A 21,378-nucleotide genomic window follows, 5' to 3' on the forward strand; every position below is an offset into this window, starting at 1 on the left:
GCACCATTTTACCATTCCTCCACCCCCCCCCCCCCCCCCCCCCCCCCCCGGCATCTCGGCAAGTTGAATTTAGGATTAAGAGGATTTAAGAAGTAAGCCTACCAGCTGCAAATGTTGAGGCTCTGAACAGATGCTAAAGGGCCCTTGTGGTTAAATATTACTGCGGTACCAGAACAGCCCTTGACCAAAGCTATCCAGATCTTTTATGGCCGTCATCAGATACAGAGTGAACACAGATTTTAGATGCATCATAGGGGAACACAATGTAAGCCAGGAGAAAGAGAGTCAAGATCTGCACAGTTGACCATGGAGCATGTTTTAGGCCATGAGGCCTGGAGTGTGGTGGTCAGGCCTGGGGAGGTGTGTGGTGGAAGATCTCCTCCAGCTCCAGGGAGGGAACACTCTACATTCCTTCACCTGGGAACTGAGAGTGCAGGAAGAACAAAAGAACAGCTGTGTGTCTGCTTGCAAATAAAGCACAAATCACACAGAACAAGAAGTCAATAAACAAAGAGAGAAAAGGGGAGGGCTAGTGCACGGAGTCTTCCAACACACCAGAAGATTGAATTATTCAGAGAAGCAGCAGGCGTATCACACACAACGGTACTGTAGGTTAGTTTTATTCCATGTCTTTATTGTCCAAAGTACCATAAAATGATAACTGTACAACTCGGCACACGTAAGCAGAACCAGGGCACTAAATATCCAAACCGAGTCACTGGCTGAAGACACATATAAAAATGTACATATTTACATAGAAAAAGGCTTATTTAATGTGTGCCAACAATCTTCACGTTGGAATTGAACAGAAACACGTTCTTATACGGAAGCGAAATAAAAACATGATTGAAATAAAAAGGCATGGTTGGGTTATAGTCCCTGGTGCTGGTGGAGAGGATGAGAGGAGACGTGGCTGCAGGTGTGAGCATGCTCAGAAAGGCACTCTGTGATGTACTATATACACTTCATCCACCCTAACGGAGAGGAGCTCACTTGCAGGCTTTTCACAGTAATTACGCCTCTCTTTACATCCCTGCTGAAAAAGCCCAAGCACATGGAAAATTACACTGTAATTACAATGACTCAGACCAGACCGTTACAAAAAAAGGAAGAAGTTCCACTGTGGTGGAGTGGTGAGCTAATGCAGGACTAATGACTTCTGACACGATGGAGGAAGGTGGGGGTGTGAGGGTGGGGTGACCGTACATGGACACTTAGCTGACCACATCAATCACGGTCAACTCAACCAAATTAAAAATATGAAATACATTTGAAATCAGACAGGATCCGTTTATGACGCCAGGACGGTGTAAAGATTCTGTATGACAGCAGCACAGAGGCCTGACTCTTCCCAGTGGTAAAGGCTAAAATTGTCTGTGTCTGTCTGTGTTTTCCCCACCAGCGCCCCCTACAGCATGCAGCCCCTCCCTGCACAAGAACTCCATCTTCTGATGCAAAAGGGTCTGGGGAAACGATGCCGACTGGGACCAACAGGGCGGCGGTATTACAGAAACAGACAGCACATGTGAGATCCTTAGGGTACACTGTTCTTTGGTGTTTTACAACCTCTTAACAAAAATCATTTAAAGGTAGAATTACATCAAGAAGAAGAATCAGGGGACCGCGTTTAGCCACATTAAGCTAGGAGGCTGGTCTTGTAATACGTTAAGGTAAGTGTAAACATGGCCGGTACCGAGGACACTGACTCGCGGGGGAACACCAGCGTCCTGAAGTCCCACTGACCCACCACACTCGCACTTCCCCCATGGAGACACAGGCCACCTACATCCCTCCCAAAGCAACATGGGCTGCTGTTCAGAGTCCTAGACGCAAAGGTGCGCGAGCGCTTGGACAACAGAGTTCCCCCGTTAGGCCACCCCAACCCCGACCTCCCTAAAGGCTGATTTATGATTAAAAATATTCTGTTAAAAAATAGTTCTGTTACAAACTGGTGATGAGTCTTTTAGCCTAAGGTCACGCATACACTTCCCTTGTTTGATTGGGTGTCTAAACGCCTGACTGAAGTGAAGTGCTCTCTGGGGTCGGTCAGCACGTCACAGGCCGGAGAAAAATGAAGACGTACACGCAAGACTTTGGGGACGGCCTCTCTAGAGCAGAGAGCAGAAGCCCCGGTCAACCGGCATGAAGGCATAACCGCTGGCAGACGTCTCCGAGGCACTACCGGCCTTCACCGGCACCGCTACTTGAGAGCAGGGGGTGCAGGTCCTAGTGTCCACCTGGCCAGCCACCTAAACTCAGGAGCGCTGTGAAAAACTGGGATCTTCTCAAACTGTGCCATAGCGCTCGGATTCAACCAAATAGCTTTTCTTTCTTTTAAATATTTAAATAGATATAAAACTTTTTCCTTTTTTGTTGTTTTAAAACAGACAGTCTGTACACATCTGGTACCAGTACATATAAAATTACAAGCGATGTTACATTAGAAAGGATACCTTCCTTCTGATACATCATATCAAAAATATGCAGCTTTAGTAAACATTTTATAGTAATTATTTTTTGTTGTCTAATCAAACTTTACATTGCTACATTACATTTCAAAGATAGAAATATACCAAAAGGGTGAGAGTAGGCTGCCGCGTTTCTTCATCAAGTCCAAGGGTTCTCTGCGTGCCCAGAGCCCGGAGCAGCTGTGTGGGTCCTGAACCGTGGTGTGCAGAGGTAGGAACCCTGGAGTCAATAACGTACTTCTCACTGCGCTCCCACTCACGCACACACACTCACGCACACACTCTCTCTCTCTCTCTCTCTCTCTCTTTCTCTCTGTCGTTCTTTTGCCAACTCCAGCCGACACACATGCTCGGTACCATCCCAGCACCACCTCGTCCACCTCCGCGCTCCTCCCGCGGGGCCGCCTGCACCTCCGCCTCCTCCTCTCCGCCAACCTCAGTCGATCTTCTCCACTTTTCCGATGATCTTCTCCTCGAAGATGGGCAGAACGGCGTCATCCTCGCGGACCTCCTCGAAGACCACGCCGCAGTCAAACTCATCGCTAACCTTCTTGAAGTAATACCTGGCACGCAGCAGAAGAGCAGCGTCACTTGTGGGGTAACTAGCGGGGTGACACCCGAAATCAGGATGAGCTGCTCGTGCCGTGGGCAGATCAGCAAATGTCAAAATGATACTAAACTGACATTTTAAAAACATTATGGTAAATAAGGTGCATGCATACACCCTTATTAAAAATAATAATTCTGCTATGTAATCTAGATGCCTAGTTTTTAAAAGGAGTGGAATGTGCAAAAAAATCAGGGATTCTTCACTTTCCCTGATGCTCAGGCAGACAGAAAGACAGCACTAAGTAATAAACAGGGCTGCTACTACAACCGTTGTTTGTAGGACTAGAAGAGATGCTGGGCTGTACCTGTAGCTCCCTTTCTTGGTGAGGAGTTCCTTGAACTGTCCCAGGGTGACGATCCTGCCCTTGACGGAGGTTCTGTAGGGGATGGGCTCACCGCAGAAGTAATAGGCCACAGTGATGTTCTCACACAGCTGTTTCTTCGGCACCTTGTGTCTGCGTGGCAGAACGAAAAAACACAAGCGTTGGAGAACTTAGACGGTGTGAACAAATCTAAGTTCATTACTGGAATAAAACCGAAGGGGGAAAAAACAAGACCAGATGGAGAACGTTAACAGACTGCACGGCTCTTCACGAGGTTCTGCCCACCCTCTGCAGCCGACGCACTATGGCCGGGGCGGGGGGGCGAGAAGAGCGGCCCGCTGCAGACCGACAGCATCTCTGGGTGGAGCAGGGCCTCTCCGCCGTCTCCCCACAGCTCTCTCCTCCCGCGCCCCGGACTCCTCCACAATCACCGCTGACTGCAGCTTTCATCTTCTCTGCACGGAACCTTTGATGTCCCCTTACACGGCTAACCGCCTATCTACATGAGCACGGAGCTTCAAAGACTAGAGAGGCTTCCCGGGGCACATCAAAAGGCGCCCGCGCTTCTCTGGTCCACGCCGAACCCCAGCAAACGAGGAGCCAGTCGGCTCACGGCAGACTATCACACCATTGGGCCAGACGCTGGACACCTGGGAGGGGCTCCGCTGGGAGACAGCCACAGAGGAGGGGATTAGTGGGCCACTGTGACACGGGCCTCAGGATGGGATTAGTGGGCCACTGAGACACGATGAAGCTCCGCGTTCATACCGGTGCTGGGTGGGGCCGAGGAGCAGGGGAGGTGCAGGGGGGACGAGGGGCCAGCAGGACAGAGAAGATCTCCCTCACCTGGCCTTGTTCTGCAGAGTGGCTGACTTCTTCCTCTCCTCCTCCAGGCGCCGGCGTGCCTCCTCCAGCTGGGTGAGGGGGTTGGGCGCGGGGTTGGGGGGCATGGTGGGGTCCTGGATGAAGGGGTGCGACGGCAGCACGTTGTTGCGGAGCTGCTGTGCGCTCACCCACGGGTGCACGGCGCCCGCACGCTCCGCCCAGCCCGCCCGGCTCGGCTCGTGGTTCTGACCTTTCTTCGAACCGGAGAGGCTCCTGGAAAGAAAGGAGGAGCGCTTGATGTTAGGGAGGCCTACACTTCTGCTGCAGTCACACGCCGTGTTGGCGTACACCCTGAGCACAGGCCCAGTCAGGACTGACCAGTTAGACACAGCATCACAAACATGATTTTTTTAACAACACATTCCTACATTTCACTTGTCACTGGTAAGTTAACGTCTTCTTACAGTGTACCAAAAAAATAAACTATAAAACTACATTTGAAAAATGCTGGAAAAACAGTTCAATCATCTTTTCTTTTTTTTTTGTTCAGGTCTTTCTTGTGATGACAACATCGTTGCATCATGCCACCCAGACCAAGATACCACACTGTGCCGATACTCCCCACACATTCCCTCGGACCAGCACGGCCAGATTACAAGCGTGCACAGAACCCGTGTCCCTCTAGACTAGGACATGCAACCCTGCTTAAATAATGAAGACCGGTGAGTCACTCAGGAATTATTTACAATTGGTGCATGTGAATTGTTAGAAGAGCAGCCCTCCCCAGTAAGAACCCAGCAAGGAGATAAGAGGATCAGATCAGGTTAGAGAGGTGTTCTCCATCTGTGCTAGAGACCACTCACCCGTAGGGACTCTTCTTATAGCGACCTGCCTCCTTCTCACCCTCCATCATCCACTGCAGGATCTTCTGGTTGCGGTCCAGCTCCTCTGGTGGCGTGGGTTCCCGCATGTCGAAGGTCCGCGGGTCCTCTCCTTTCTTGAACGGTCGCTTGGACAGCGTGCCATTCTTACTGCTGCAAAGTCAGAGAGAACGGTTAGGAAGTCTCTCCCACTCTCAGGGTCCAGAGTGAAACTAGACGTCTGTCTCAGAAGTGATGGCCCATTAAACATGCTGCTCTAAGTGCAGCTTACGCCGAGAGCTTCATCCCACGTCTGCACAGCTTCAACCAGCCACAAATAAAACGGCAAACATTTAGCCTGAAACAGCATTTTAGGAGCGTACCCGTAACCCATGGGTTCTGCAGCGCCGGGGCCGAGGCCCGCTCCGTCTGCGTAGTTACGCGGCTTGGATCCGTAGTGGTACTGCTCCGCGTTCCAGACCCTGAGAGCGGCTTCTGCCTCCGCCTGCTCCTTGGGCTTGCCACCCGCGGGGTGGTGCTGGTGGTGTTTGTGATGGTAGACGTGCGCCATCTCCCCCTTGGGCCCCAACCGGGCCTGGTGCTTACCCGGGCCACCGGGCAGCGGCGTCGCTGGTCCCGGGACCTTGGCGGAGGAGGGCAGGCCGTCGGGCGAGCGCGTCTTGGGCGAGTGGCGGCCGGTGCCGGGAGACTGGCAGCCGGGCGTCTTCATGACGCGCTGGACGTGCTCGTCCAGGATGCTCTCGGGGTTCTCCTCGTGGGCGTCACGGGGACCCAGCCCGCCGTAGCTCACGTCCGAGTAGCGGGCGGCGTACTGCGCCACGTGGGCGGCCGGCGGCAGGCGGTGGGTGGCCAGCGACGGGGCCGAGGACACGTCTGCGTTGTCCCCTTCCTCTTCCTGTGGGGGGGGAGACGTTATTACACGGGGGGTAAAGAGGTCTGTCCAGCCTGACTGACAGAGCAGCTCAGATCCAGGGAACCTAACACACATACGTTCACTCAACTGTGGTGCCCATTCAGATGTAAACACAGGGCAGGATCTATTCATCACTCAATAGCCAGTGAACGCAATAACAGAAGCAAACCAGCAGATGTCACCCTTATACACATTACAATAGGTCTAATTATTACTGACAAGCGGACATACTGATATAAACCTATTCACACAACTGCACATGGACTCGTGGATACAGCAGATAGAAATAAATCAAACAATAAGAACATTTGGTTTACATAACTTTGGTTTACATGACTAAAACATTAAATTTTCCCCAGTGCCTTACAGCATCTCCTGGTGAATTTCCGGGAAGTGGTTTGGTCATGATGTAGTGAGTTGTGTTGTATTCTCAGACACACAGGCAATCAGTTGCCTGATTTACATCATACCTCACCTGCAGCTTTATTATTACTGAAAGCAACTGTAATTCCACATCAATGTAATAATCACCTTATTAAATCTACTCACTTAGTAAATCTACCCACTGTTTTACCCATTACACACCCAAATCTCAGCAGACACCGAGTGAACATATAATGTCTACAGTTACCAAGAGGAACTCATCACCACAGCTCTGCTTAAACCAGTGCAAGTTTAACCTGAAAATGTTTACAAGATGGTTATTTATTCTAGCCAAATCGTCTATCTGAAGTCAGCTTATTTTCTACCTCATTCAAAAAATCAAAATAAAACCTCCGCAGGCTAACGTAAAGCTCCTCTGGTTTGACTATACTAACGCTGTAATTAGCTTTGTGAAGGCGGCGAGTCCTTTATTGGTTTGGTTGGTGCGTCTCCTCGGCGGCTCGGGTGCTTCAGGGTTTCTCCTGGTTTGTCCTGACCCCTAATTTCCTGTACTTCAGTCATAAAGGAAACAATCCCTTGTGTTTTATTTTTAAAGAATGGCTTGAGAACCAAATCATAGCTGATCACAGCTACGGCAGTGAACAGTGCTAAAACGCAAATGTTTCTCATTTAAATGTTTTCACTAGAAGGCAGGTGGTCTGTTCACCACACAGTTATCAAAATGGTGCTAGTAATGGAAATCACACTTGTGAGATTGCATGGAAGAAAACTCTAGTTAAACTACAGGGGTGTATACTGTGCTCAGACTAGCCCAGCGCTTGTCATGTGACCTGCTCATCTAGTCCAGCTGTTCTCATGTGCTGGGCTGCTCCATAGTGCTATTCTTGTTTCAGGTTGGTTTTGAGATGGTATCAGATTGGTTACCGTAAACATTTTTTCCATGATATTCAATCCAGCATTCATGCCAATATCGGCCTAATACAGACACATGATATCGGATGGCACTACAGCGACAAAAATCCCATATTCCTTCATATTGTGATTTTGATGTGATTTGCAATGAAAACACAATGGAAAATTCATGCACAGAAATGCATGAATCATTTAGAAAAAAATTGTTTGTTGGCGCACAGGAATAGTGTGATTTATCAAAACACCCACACAAAACTCCCTCTCCACCGGAGTAGCACTGCCAAGCAGCAAACACAGGGGTCAGGGGCACGGGGAGGGGCCACGATTTGCATATCACACCACTCATTGGTGGTCCAACTTTGGATGGCGATCTGACAGTGGACCTGTGACAGTGGACAGTGAATCTGAGGAGGTTGCCACGGAGACCTCCTGGATACGACTAGAAGAGCATGCAGATTTTTTCCCCCCATCCCTTTATTTTTCTGTTTTTTTCTTTCTCTGTCTGATTAAACAGCTGTGCAGGTCATCACTGCACATCACACCGCTCACGGCAACACAGCCAGAGAGAGGGCAGTGTGGAAGCACGGCCGTGTGCAGAACCGGAGCGGAACTGAGCAGTTAACGTGCCAAAGGTTAGTGCAACGTTGCATAACAAACGCTGGTGGGGGAGGTTACCAACTTCAAAGTTCATCAGATATACGGATAACACCATCGAGCGCTCCATCAGAAGTCAGATGCTCAAGCGCAGGTAGCGCGGTGGACTCGAGGGGCGGGGCCGGGACAGAGAGGCATCCAAGTGGCAGCCTCGTCTTGCATCACGTATTAAAGAGAAGCTTCTTTGTGTGCACGGAGCGAGGCACGACTCTCAGAGGAGGGGGGCGAGCGTCTCAATTAAAAGACAATGACATTCCTACCCCGAGCTCTTAAACAGAGAGAGCTTTTGGACCGTGACGGTAGCGCCTCTCATAGAAGGCCAAGCAACACAAACAATCTGCCTTGGGACTTAACACCTGGCTTTGCGTGTGTGTGTGGGGGGGGGCTGATGCCAACATCTGCAGGTGTTCGGATGATGAGCCAAGAGAAATGAGCCTGGATGCCTGATAATCCCCAGCGAACGCAGCCCAGCGCCTAGCGAATCAGCTGTTCAGGCACACGGGACTCCACCCACCCCACAGCGTGGTTTCAGATCAAGGCAGAGTGCAGGCCCCAGGCGGACATCAGCCTGACCCCCGACCCTCTAGAAGGTCCCAACGCTCTTCTGCTGCGGCCACCTCAGCTTTTGCTCCTCCATGGTGCCTTGAAAATGTCATCGCCCAAAAACTAAAATTAAACGGATTATTCATAGAAAAACGGCAGACGAATCTGAATCTGGCCCGAGCTTGAAACCGCGCATGAGAAACCAACCTAAACTCAACCTGAAACCCGACGGTTTGGCAGCACCCGTCAGGCTGGGCTCGGATAGCAGACTTCAAGTGAGAACCGTGACAGTACACAGGAGGACGGGCGCGCACACTCACCAGCCGGACTCTCTTCAGACGCTCCTCCAACTTCTCCTGCGCTTCCCGCTCACGGAGCACCACCTCCAGGCGGCTGATCAGCTCTGCCGCAAACTTCTCCGGCTCCACATGGATGTCCTTTGGCATCCGGTTGGTGCGCTGCACAGAGACAACAAGGCCAGTCAGAAGAGAAGGGCTGCGTGCCAGTGTCTAACACCCACCGCATCGCTCGCGAACGCAAACGCCGTCTGCTGCTGCCAGATGCTGTCGAGCCGACAGGTACACAGACAGCTGCAGAGATCCGAGCAGGAGAAAAAAAAATATATATCCCACCTGAGTGGAAAAGCGACACACACGATCTCGGACTGGGGCGGGACAACGCATGCAATGTCAATAACGGTGACCTACTTTGATAATTTCTGCTCAAGGTTGAGCTTGCAGAGGTCAACATGGAGTGAGATTAGATACATATCTGAAATACTGCAAGATCCTGTCGAGACAAAAGGCCCAGTGGCGGGGCCACAGCAGATGGGGCCACAGCATTTCATAGTTATGAATCTGAACTTGGACACAGGAAAGTGAGGAGCAGCACCTTAGCAGCAGATGACCATGAAGACGTGACATTATCCCTTCATGTCAAAGGCCTACATTGCAGTATTTTCTGCTTTCATACTAATCTGATTCCAAACAATGTAAGTCCTGGAAGCACATCATTCCTTAAATCTGGGTGTGGTGTGTGTGTGTGTGTGTGTGTGTGTGTGTGTGTGTGTGTGTGTGTGTGTGTGTGTATGTATGTGTGTGTGTGTGTGTGTGTGTGTGTGGGAGGGGGGGCAGAGTGATGAATGAACATGTCTCTGGCAGCTCCTGGACAGCATCCAGCAAAACCTCAGAGAGGCCCTTAAAAGTTTGATTAGAGGGTCAAATCTGATCTGGACTCTCCATTTCAGCTGTTTGTTGGGAGGCTCAGCTCACTTTAGATTCATCACTCTCCTTCCTGGCTACATGCCCAGCGAGACAGTAGCAGCTCCGTCCGTCAGACCTCCACAAGATGGAGCTGCCGCTGTCCATGCTCCACCACCGCCCCTTCTCCACCGCTGCACACCACCCTGACGGAGCCCCCCCACCCCACTCTCGTGTGAGACAAAGCCTGGTAAATCGCCAGGAGACTGGAATGCACCAACCTCAAAGCAACCCGAGCGGGAAGACAATACGCTGGCCTTGATGTCCTGATTACAAACCGCGACAACTGGCAAGCCCTCGTTTCCAGCGCGGCGAACGATAGAAGCTTTAAAGCAACCGCACGTCAGCCATCTGCACAGTGTGTGTGTGTGTGTGTGTGTGTGTGTGGTTTAATGGTGAACTGTGGGTTTCAGGTAAAAATAAATAAATAAATAAATAAAGAACAAACTAAATAATACAGCAAATCTTCACACAGCTGAAAACAGTCACTAGGCAACTCTCCTCATCTCGTATTAAATGGGGTCTGCATCTCATGCCATGTTCATCTCTTCAGCAGGCACACTGATCAGACCACTGAGGGCCAGACGGGTCATTTAGAGCTGTTAGATTAACAGACACTAGTGTCTGGATGCGAGGCTGCTCCAACGCCTACAGTCTCCCAACGCCCCGTGACTGCCTCGCTTACACCAGAACCTCAACGTCCATACTGCACTTCAAGGCGCCGGCCACATTTATGCACAACACGAAGAAAAAGGAAATTGGGGGGGGGGGTTGCCATAGCGCCCCATCTGGAAGTTCTCTAATGAAGCACAATTGAGAACAGTTCTTTCTTTTTCTGGGGCCAGACCCTCATTTAATCAAATCGCTACACTCTTAATTAGAGAGGTCAGGCTAGCGTAGGGCTCGGCGCTGGTATTCTTAGCTTGCGCCCTTTCCTGCTGACAGTAAAGTACCACTCTCCTACATCATCCCACGCCTCCGAGTGCACAAGACGGACGCAAACGAGTGCGCGGATACAGCACGGAGGTTTAAAAATGCGCCGCAACCGGGCCGTCCCTTGGCCCGTCCCCTGGCTCGGCCCAGCTCGACTCGGGCCATGCCACTCCGTGTTAAACTGGGGGAGGGGGGCCTCCCTGCCCCCTTGATCCCTACGCAGTGAGTGAAAGCGCCCCGATCCCTACGCAGTGAGTGAAAGCCCCTGGCGGAGGGAAGTGCAGGTTTGCTCTGTTAAATTGGGCTCCATCTCAGAGGCTCCAATTACAGTGCAGTGTGTGCAGTGGGGAAGCCCAGTCATCAGAGAAGAGACGCACGTCTGGTGGGCAGAGGCAGAACCGCAGAGCGCATGAGGAACGCTTCACACACACTCACACACACACACACACACACACACACACACACACACACACACACACACACACACACACACACTCTCTCTCTCTCTCTCCATCAGCTATTCACCAGCCCATGATCAAAGACCCCCAGCCACCGCTGTGCATCTTCATACGGCACATCCATTTCAGGGGGAGAGCGAGAGCGAAGGAGGCAGGGAGAAAAGAAAGAGGAGAATGACGAGAAAGAGGAGGGGGGGATACCACAGATGATAGACAAGAGCAGCAGAGAGGGCTGTTTGTGGGAGGGATGGCTACGGTGTGCAGGAAGTCAACAAGGTGCTGTTCAAAGGATACTCACCGGAATATGAGGCAGAGGAACCCGCCCATTAGCTTTGGCACTTTCATGCATCTCACGTCGAGACTGTTTACGGTACCTATACGGCGGGACACCATCTCTGATGGAAGACAAGCAAAAAAGGGATTTCAACAACATTAATATTAATATATACATGTGCATAACATTAACATATAAACACAGAATGTGGACAAGCAGTAGTCTAGCATGCGTGAATAGCATGCCGGAGCAGTAATGCTCTGTTTAACAAGTCAAGGGTTATAGGCACATATTCCAAAAGCCCTTAGAAATGATGTCCACCACAAAATGGGCCTGAAAGAACGTTTAAAGCAAATACAAAATGGCTGACCAATGGAATGACCTTAAGGCATCAGCAAACATGCCTGTAAAGCCTTAAGGTGAAAGTTGTGTGGACTGTGGTAACACACCCTTTCAATGTACACATACAACTCTCCTGTCTGGGATCTCCCAGGAAGATTTAAGGCACGCACCCCCGGCCCTCCCCCACTAATCTAATCTGGCCTGCTTCACACACGGCCCTCCTGCCATACTGCCTTTCATGGCTCCCCAGTGCCGCCCCCGTGTCACTCTCCTGTCTCTCTCTAAACCCCCCCCCCCCCCCCCCACTACATCTGTTGGGCGGATTTCCTTGGGCCGCTGTGCCTTCCCAGCTCGCTTAAAGGAAGTGCTCTTCCTGCTATGAATGAAGGGAGAAGCCCTCATTCTAGGCAATGCCTTCACCAGCAGAAACCACCGCCCTAAACGCACGGAAGGGACGTTGGCCACTAGGCAGTCAAAGGTCGAATCGTTAAACCACCGCTCCGAGGGTGGCAGGAAGCGGAAGTGAATTTCTCCCTGGGAGCCGGCACGGTTTCGCCCTCACGCCACAGACCTCCGCACAGCTGTTCCTGCATCCGTTAACCGCGTGTGCTCGCTACACTCGAGGAGCCGTGTACCAGAGAAGACCAAGCGTGCTGCCGCTTCAGGGCGACGTGTCTTCGTCTCACGCGGGGGGCCTCTCAATGTCTCACTTCCTGTCCTTTCTCCACACTGCCGCACCACGTCCTGCCCCTTCTGAGCTCGGGGTGAGTTAATTTGAAGGGAAGCAAAGTTGATGCCTTCAAATTACAGGCTGCAGGGCCCCTGAACAGAGGCTCTATAATTAGCATAAGTAATGACATTTCGAGGCTTTTGGACGTCAGCTAATGAGCAGATGGGTATCCTCAGAGGAGGGTCGATTTGCTCCTGGTTCCACGGCGGTGCCTAGGGGAGGTGGCTCTGATCCGCAGACGCCGGGCCTGGCTTCCTTATCGGGGAAGGGCCGACCAGCTGAGTGGAGCCGGCTGGAGTTCACAACCGAGGCTTAGTGATAACGGGAGCCAGTTACTCCTGCCAACATGGTAAAGCCACACAGGGTTGTGTGTGTGTGTGTGTGTGTGTGTGTGTGTGTGTGTGTGTGTGTGCGTGCACGTACACACTGCTGTCGGTGAGGGAGAGGGTATCTGCATCGCTGGACATGCTCTGCTGCTCGCTGTCGTTGGCGCTGGTGGTGGGAGCCAGGGCGTAGCCCGTGTTGACGTAGTAGGGGTTGAAGGTGTCTCTCCAGGAAGCATGCCTACAGGAACAGCACAGAGTCACGGCTGCTGGAACTGGCGGCTCAGCAGTTACCACAGAAGCAGATATCAAAGCACAAAGAACAATGAGATCTTTACATTTTCACAAAACACAAATTAATCAAAGGGCTCAAGTGACATGCGAAAATGACCAACATCATCCACCATGTCATTTAGATTGGGTTCCAAAAACCTTAACTGATAAAAACATCCATCCATCCATCCATCGTTTGATGACATCTACCCTTCTAGATCAGGGCAGCGCAACGTAAATGAGAGCACCATGCCATCAGATTACAAAACACTTCCGCTACTTGCAGTATGAGTAGGTGTGATGTGATTGTGTCTCGTGGTTAAAGTGGTGTCATGGGACACAAATCAATCACTGTCAGGCTTTGAGCAATATTCACCCAGCACAGGATGCAACAGCATTTCATTTTATTCTATAAAACACTGCTAGGAAAAGGCCCAGAGCTGTATTTCCATGGCAGTCTACACAAAGCAAGTGTGTCTAATACACACTTTTATTGTCTAATGCACACATTGATTGTGTTACTGATGGGTTTCGTCTTACACGATTAAAAGGAGATGAATGCCTACAAAGGCAATATAATCACATTCTGGTGAAATCCAGCAGCAATCCAACACACCCACCAGAATCGTTCAAGATCAATCAGCATGCTTGCAGTGAAGTGAGCACATACACACCACACTCACCACACCACTGTTGTCAATACAACAAAATGGGGCATGAAATCTTCTATCTTTGCACTTTTCACATAGCGGAGTACTTGTGCAAAAATCTCAGCACCCTACACTTTAAGGAAATGCTACCATACTTCTGCATCAACAGAAGGCATGAGCTCTAATCTGGAGCCGACCTACAAGCAGTGTGGGCACGGCTTAAGTGAACGTTCGGATATTCATGAGCACATGCTCATGTGGTGCTCAAACAGCTCCTTCAGTGCCGTTATCTGACTCCTGACTCCACGGCAACTAGGCCAGGGGCGTGGCCTCTTCGTGTCTCGCTGATCCGTGAGGGGACACCCACAGCTGCGTCACGGCAAGGTGAGACGCCGATCGGCCAAAGGACCACGGACGCGACACCGAGAGAATGTTAAGAGTTGTGCACCGAGGTTGGCAAGGAAAGAGAAGGAGAGGAAAAGAAAGAAAGAGGAAAAAGAGGCAGTGAGTAAAGAAAGAGGGAGGGAGAAAACCAGAGGCGAGCTGACTGCAGCCTGCAGTGTTGTCCACCATTCCTCCAGCCCATCCTCAGCCTTCTAATGATTCCAACAGCAGGCATGTCAATATTCACAGCATCAGAGAGCCAGGAGCCTGAGGAGCGCCTCCGCCTTCTCAGCAACACCTCACCCGCCGCGTGAGGCCTCACCAAGCAGCAGAAACACCACAGGCACGGGGCGTCTCTGTAGCACTCCTGTGATCGCAAAAAATCAATTAGCTCCTCTTTCCCAGGCAAACGTGATCCAACAGCACATTTTCAGGGAGGGAGACAAAGGCATGGGCCTTAAATCCTGAACAGGCACCCGTATATCGTTCAGAAATCAGCAGATCTCAGCCCGCAGTGGGCTGTGTGAGAGGCTCAGGGTGCATCTGAGCGAGCCCATTAGCAGGTGCGGGCCCGCCTGCCTGCGCCAACCATTTGTGCGGCTGCTTACGCCGACGGAATAATTACCGTCTCTTTGTCGTCCCGTTTTACATCTGACTGCCGGCAGGCGCCTCTGGAGCTCCCGACAATTGATTCATCAAAGGCGGAGCTTACGTGCTCCGGTGATGGGGGAGGGGGCGGGGCCGACTTCCAGGTTACTCTGCGCATTATCTCAAAAGGCCAGCAATTACCACATGGGGCAGGTAATATCAGAAGGGACACAGGAGGGCTGATGGGAGTCCTGAGAGAGACGAGCCCACAGGAAGCTGGGATACACACCTTCCTGTCTTGCAGCAATAACCTTCCCCTTCAATTGATTATTAATTCACAGACAGGTAATGACATTTATGTTGTGTACTCAATCGCCACCATGAAGGTACATTAGTCGAGACAGACGCTACACATGCACTCAAATCTCTCCCACAGATGCAGTTTCCATCCTCTCGTAAATCGTGATGGCTATCTGGACGATTTGGATAATTAACTGGCCGTTGTGTCATCACATCAAGGTAAAAGTGAAGATACAGATCTGTGGCGTCTGGCCCGTGGGTCCCAACGTTGTGGGGACAGCGCTGTAGGTGGTCTGCTTTAGCATCATTACAAACCAACATTTATCGTCACAGTTTAATCAGATTCTAAACCGTTTCTAAAATGTAACATCCAATAACAAACGGCTGCATTTCTTCAGAACATCTAGAATCCAGAGGAAGGATTTCCTTGCATCATACAGGCACTGACCGGGCAGCCGCAGACAGACAAGACTCGTACCTACATAATGGAAATGTTTAGCATGCATTACCAACAGCAGTGGCTGGAGGCATCAGAGGCCCGAGCACATCTTCAGTGCAGCACCACTTCGAGTTTTCTGCCTGAAGTACGGATGTTTTATTTAGCATGGGTGCACGTCGGCACCCTATCCAGTGTTTGGTAGAGAATAACACACATATGCCTACTGCAACATTTAGATGCACCAGTGCCTGAAGGCTGACTCTAAAAGGCTATTTAAAAATGAACATGGCATCTTTTTGTAATTCAGCCAAATACTTCACGTAATGAAATAATCATCTGAAAACAACCTTTAAAAAAACAAAAACAACAACAAAAAACTCTTAACTAATTAAAAACAGATCAAGTCCAGGGGCCATAGAAGACAGTCAGCTGGGTGGAGTGTGTTTGTGTGGTTCAATGATATCAAAGTGTCTTATTTTGTCACGTTATGGCTTGTTTTAAGAAGCACCACACAACAACTCAAGAACTAAAATGCAAAGCACTTCTGCTGACAGCTGTAACCAAGCAGCAGAAGAATGTTACTGTGACAAACTTTTCAAGGGAAAGACAGAAAGGGAAAGGAGGTCTTTTTTTGTTTTCTTGCTTTCGTCCTTGGGGGTGTTTCGTCTTTGTACTTCCAAACCTTAAGTTCTATAGGCCCAAGCTTCTGGGCAGAACAAGGTTACTGCATCCTCTCAACCCATGTCAAGGTTTGTGTCAGGCAGCTGAGACAAAACTGGGTCAACTTCTACTCTGAGAATGCCGCAATTTTCTACACAACAGAAGAGGCGAGAATGAACACAGCATGGTGGTGTACTTCAGAAGACCAAAACAAAAATGTGCTCCCGAACATTTTCACAGAGGCTAAAGCAGACTGTGCAAATCCTCCTTTACCTCCCTGCGCTTGCTTAGAGCTTAAGCTCACATGGGTGAAGGCATTTTCTTTTAAATTACACAGCACGACTTCAGAAATCATAAATATATTTTTTGGGGTTGGGGGATTGGTGATAAAAGTTGGGATGGCGGGGAAGGGTTGGTGATGTTGCCGTTCAAATCAGTGGTAGACAGCTCTGCTCTGCCTCTGAGAGCACACAAGCACAGATTTCTAATGTAATAGAACAAGGATTCGAATCTTAAGCAGACGCATCTCTGACTCCCCGCCTGGTCCACACAGAGGGACACAAGGCAGCCACGCGGCAAGTGATTTGCAGTAAATTGCTCTGCTTGACTTCAAAATCGCCGCATCTGTAGCTGAACCGACGGGCGATATATGACAGCGGGGCCAGGAGCATCCGCACGGCTAAAAGCAGAATGCCGCACCACAACTGCTGCTCAGGAATGTTTTTACACGCCTGACTGAAGGAACACGGAAAACTTGCAAGGAGACAGGAATCATGCTCAGGGAGACGCATTTTTTCACATTCGCCTACAGTCATATGTACTAATAATTTAGATACATCTGAAGAAAATTCCAGGTGAGTAAGTGCAGTGTACTTGGCTAAGATACAAGGAGATATTAAAAATTGTAGTGAAGTACACAAGGTTTGCTGAGAACCAGGAATCTTTGGATGGGGGTCCTTCATCAGCTATGCAAGCAAAGTGCTTCTGAATTCCTTGGAGGAAGCAGTTTGTACCAGGAAAAGCAGATCTTTAATTCACTGCATTCATTCCATGGGCCTCTAAAGTTACGAAAGTGGAGATCAGTTATTTTGCTTTAAGCTTCATTGCTGCCATAGCAACAACAGGCAATGCACACATATGCCATTAATACGGTGTCCGTTAATATTAAAATGCTGCGGGAAGTGACAAATGCTTAATTCTGATATGACAAACTCTTGGTCTCTACAATGTAAAGCTGATTATAATACAGTAATACAGATTGTATACTGTATGATACAGTACTTGCAGTACAGTAGTATGTACAGTAATGCATGAGGAGGCCCGAGTGATAAAATGTCCAGTTTCTCTGGAAACCTTGCATACTTCACTACATCTACATACAAAACACTAATATTCTGGATATATGTATATATATATTTTTTCCAAAATTGTAAAGTATACAAGGTTTCCACAAAAACAGGACATTTCAGATAGGCACTTCAGTCGTCCCGTTTCTCTGTAAAACAACATTACAATTTAGGAAAAGCTCTATATTTACTTACACTGCAGTCACTCCGTACTCACCTGGATTCTTCTCTGAACAGAGATTATATGATTTCTTTAACACACACACACACACACACACACACACACACACACACACACACACACACACACACACACACACACACACACACACACACACACACACACACACACACACACACACACACACACACACCTTTTGACCCCACCCACTTTCTCCATTTGGCAGCATTTTTTACAGGAACCCTGTATTCGAGAATATCAACCTGCCAATCACAAGGCACCTGGACAGAGGTTCCCCGCCCCAAACACACACACACGCCCCCAGCCCCTGCATGGCCACTTGCTCATCCTGAGCACCGCAAGACAGATGCGCTACCTCTCTTCATCTGCTCCTCCAGGGCGGGGAGAGGAGCAGCAGAGGCAGGGAGGAGTGAGTGCGGGGTTACCTGTACTCGTGCATGTCCGGGGAGAACCGCTTGCTGCTGGTCACGCGTTGTGGCGCGGTCTCCAAAAGAAGCTTTTGGGTGAGGCGGTTGCTAGGCGCAGGCTTGCTCTCTGGCCGCCGCTCCTCCAGCTCCCGCTCACACCTCCACTCCTCGTCTTCGTTCAGCGTGGGCAGGTAGCCCGGCAACACCTTCCCGTTCCCCGACACGGAGCTCTGGTCACTGTACGGCTTGGGGCTCTCACCGCCCGTCCGGGTGTATTCCAAGTAAACATCAGACTTCAGGAACAGGGGGTAGGTGTTCTCCTCCATAATAGCCTGGATCTCGGTCTGTGCTTGGTCGAACATGGCCGGGTCGATGTGCAACCTCATGACGCAGTCTTTGATGAAGCTCTTGGTGGCCGGCTTGATCTGCCGCGACACGATGCCGTTGTTGTCCAGGATGTACTTCCTGTAGATAGCCTTCGACAGCTTGATCTTCTTCTCCTCGTTGCCCTCGCTAGTGTCCAGCTTCCGGAAGCCGCTGCAGGCAAACCAAAAGTCCAGGACGTCGGCGCATTCCTCCTGCTTAAGGAACGTCCGGAACAAGTGGATGCCATCCTGGTCGTCCAGCAGCGAGTGCAGGGACTCGGCCCACTTCAGGTAGGGCGGCGTGGGGGAGGCGCTGCCCTCGGGCTCGTAGCCCAGGTCCAAGTCGGGCCTCCTGGGTGTGGCAGTGGAGGCCTCACATTTCAGGGTCTCGTTCTTCACCGAGTAGAAGCTCGGGCCGCACTGCCGCCCATCGCTACACACCAGCTCACCTTCCTCACCTGGCACTGGGGGTCTGGGGGCATCCTCAGTGAAGCTGCCCCCCAGGTACGCCCCCTTGTCGTTCAGACTCATAATCGCAGTGTCCATGCACCCTAACCCAGCACAGTCCACTCAGCAGAACAATTAGAGCCGGTCTTCTTCTAATGCCACTGTGAAATAATTCCTCCTAAACAGACAAACAAACACAAACAATAAAACAGAGCCTTAAAAAAATAACCATTCAAGTCCCTCAAATTCTCTCTAACCTTTCAGAGGTTATTAAATCATAAGAAATAAAGGTGGCTTAGTGATTATAGTGAATTGGTTGCATGACAGTTAAAGCATGAACACAGCATTTTAACAAAGCCTTCAGATAACTATGTATATTTCATTGTATATAGTAATGTTCAGAAGAGATATAAGGCTGTTAAGAATAAAATATTGGCAGGGAATCGAATACAGCTGAAACAAGACAGTTTAAACAAAACCAACCGCAAATTAAAAAAAGCAAACCGAGGGTATGGTATATACTGAAACATTTCTATTAACAATAATTACTGCATGCTAACAGCAGGCATCAAAGCACTTTCTTTTAGACTCAAATTCACAATACGAACTCAGCACTCGAGTAAGCTGTATTAAGGCATAGTTTTCAGTACCGCAGACGTGTCATCACTTCTCCAACACTAAATAATGTACATTTAAATCTTGAATTAAATACACACGCTTTGCTTTGAAGAATGGAGCACTTTCGAGATTACACAAAACAGTAGGGCGCTTAAAACCTCTCATGACTAATCGCTCCACTAGTGGACCCAGTTGAAGCGCAGCCCGTGGATGAACATTTGCTACGGGTTTAAAACGCTTTTTTAGAGCAGCCCGTAAATCTTTGTTCATACCTGAACGACGACGAACTTCAAAGAGCAAAAATACATTCTGCTTTCTAGCGACATCGCCATTCTGGGATGAACATGTTGGGTTTTTTATGATCGTGCTCCGATCCCTAAACTTGTTCTAGTCCAAAAAACAGTGTCTTCTCACATATCTTACGTGTTTGATAACTAAATAAAACGTAATTGTTTCCAGCCACAGAATAAAACTTCAGAAAGTACTCGCTTGCTAGCTAGTATTTTTAAACGTATTTATCTAGCTATTCAGCCCGAACGCCTTATTCGCCAACAAAAGCCGGGGCGTTTGTACTCTCCTCTCTTAAAATCTGAGGTAATTTAAGATAGCTAAGCTAAGCTAACCTGTGTCATTCAGTTGTCCGAACCACCAGACTGGAGCCCCGTCTTTAAGAGCCTTGCTAAACTTGCTAGCTAACCCCGAACAAAACAAGCTAACAAGAAATAATTTAAGAAGTATTTAATGTTAGAGAGAGAGAGAAATACTTTAAAAAAATTCCGCTGAAGCTAACGTACATTAGCCGCCTAACGGGTCGATTGATGTAGCAAGTTAAATAACCACCAACGTCTAGTACGATCAAAGGGAAAATGGCCAAGCTAACTCGAGCTAACTCCCTCACGAGCGCGCCGCGCGAGCATCACGACCGCGCGAGCGCACGCTTAGCCGAGGCTGCTAACTAGCCAGCTAGCTCGTCAACTTGATGTGACAAAAATCCGAATCCGAAATCCAACTCTCGTCTTGGCAATGATGCAAACGCGTTCGTCATGCCCGTCTTTAAAATCAACCTGCACGATTGCGAAGACAGTACCCGAACAAAGTGGTGCCATCGACAAATCACTCAATGATTTTTTTTAAGAGGCTTTGATACTTTGTGGTTTTTTTTTGTTGTTTTTTCTCTCTCCCCCCCTCCCCTCTTTTCCTGACGACATTACAACACCCCCCTCGCTCCCCTCCCCGGCCGCTTTGAAGTGAGCCCCACATTCACTGCATTCATGTCTTGGCCTCTGAGTCTCAACAGCACAGCGGCAGTAACGGATGGGGGAGGGGAAAGTAGAAACAAACTCCACACACACAGCGAGGCCCTTCCGCAGTCGAGCGACTAGTATGCAACTTTATAACATTCATTTGAAACCTTAATGGTGCACACGAGCACAAACGTGGATAGGTGCGCGCATTCGCCACATGTCCCTGCTCGGAAATCGACAAGGATAATTGCGACCGAGCACGCAAAAACCCTTGAATATAATTCAAACACAGCAAAGCGACGGCACATTTCATCTGGCGCTACCGCAAGCCCATTCCCCGAGCCAGGGGGAGAAAAGTGCTCCGTACGATACCTGTGAAAACCTTCTTTCCGTTTTCGAGTGCATCGGGAATGGCGTTGTTTGCAGCTAAATAAGAATCGTGTCATAGATGAGAATCTCGGACTTTAAAAATAACAAAGAAAACACTCCGTTCTCCACCTTTCCATGGCAGTCTCGTACTCCTGTGCCTCAGTCTGTGTGTGTGTGTGTGTAAGAACGAGTAAGAGAACAAGCGATGTGTAGCGCCGCACGCGTTCAGAAATCACACTGCTGCCTGGAGAAAAA

At 49.6% G+C, this 21,378-nt stretch overlaps 1 protein-coding gene across 2 annotated transcripts; it reads right to left on the reverse strand.

Annotated features, from left to right (window-relative positions):
- Positions 1-613: 613 nt before the first annotated feature.
- Positions 614-21,265, reverse strand: axin1 (axin 1). 2 transcript variants are annotated; one of them, XM_077009238.1, is made up of 10 exons: positions 21,127-21,265; positions 18,099-19,070; positions 12,932-13,072; positions 11,461-11,557; positions 8,833-8,970; positions 5,469-6,001; positions 5,089-5,259; positions 4,247-4,498; positions 3,383-3,532; positions 614-3,031 (listed from the first exon to the last, which is right to left on the reverse strand). In XM_077009238.1, the coding sequence occupies exons 2-10, from the start codon at positions 18,989-18,991 to the stop codon at positions 2,905-2,907; spliced, it is 2,502 nt and encodes an 833-aa protein (XP_076865353.1). In that variant the 5' UTR covers positions 18,992-19,070; positions 21,127-21,265; the 3' UTR covers positions 614-2,904. The 2 variants fall into 2 exon arrangements, with proteins under 2 accessions (XP_076865353.1, XP_076865354.1); XM_077009239.1 differs by lacking the exon at positions 21,127-21,265 and adding an exon at positions 19,783-20,677.
- Positions 21,266-21,378: the final 113 nt, after the last annotated feature.

Source organism: Brachyhypopomus gauderio, chromosome 6 (assembly GCF_052324685.1).
Source record: "Brachyhypopomus gauderio isolate BG-103 chromosome 6, BGAUD_0.2, whole genome shotgun sequence".
Lineage (NCBI taxonomy): Eukaryota > Metazoa > Chordata > Actinopteri > Gymnotiformes > Hypopomidae > Brachyhypopomus > Brachyhypopomus gauderio.

Bases quoted from the DNA above. Each gene is read 5' to 3' on its own strand.
- axin1 (XM_077009238.1), bottom strand. From the start codon at position 18,991: ATGGACACTGCGATTATGAGTCTGAACGACAAGGGGGCGTACCTGGGG. The intron at 8,971-11,460 runs GTGAGTATCCTT...GTCTCTGTGCAG, and splicing joins TTCCTCTGCCTCATATTCCG to CGCACCAACCGGATGCCAAA. The intron at 4,499-5,088 runs GTGAGTGGTCTC...CTTTCTTTCCAG, and splicing joins TATAAGAAGAGTCCCTACGG to GAGCCTCTCCGGTTCGAAGA.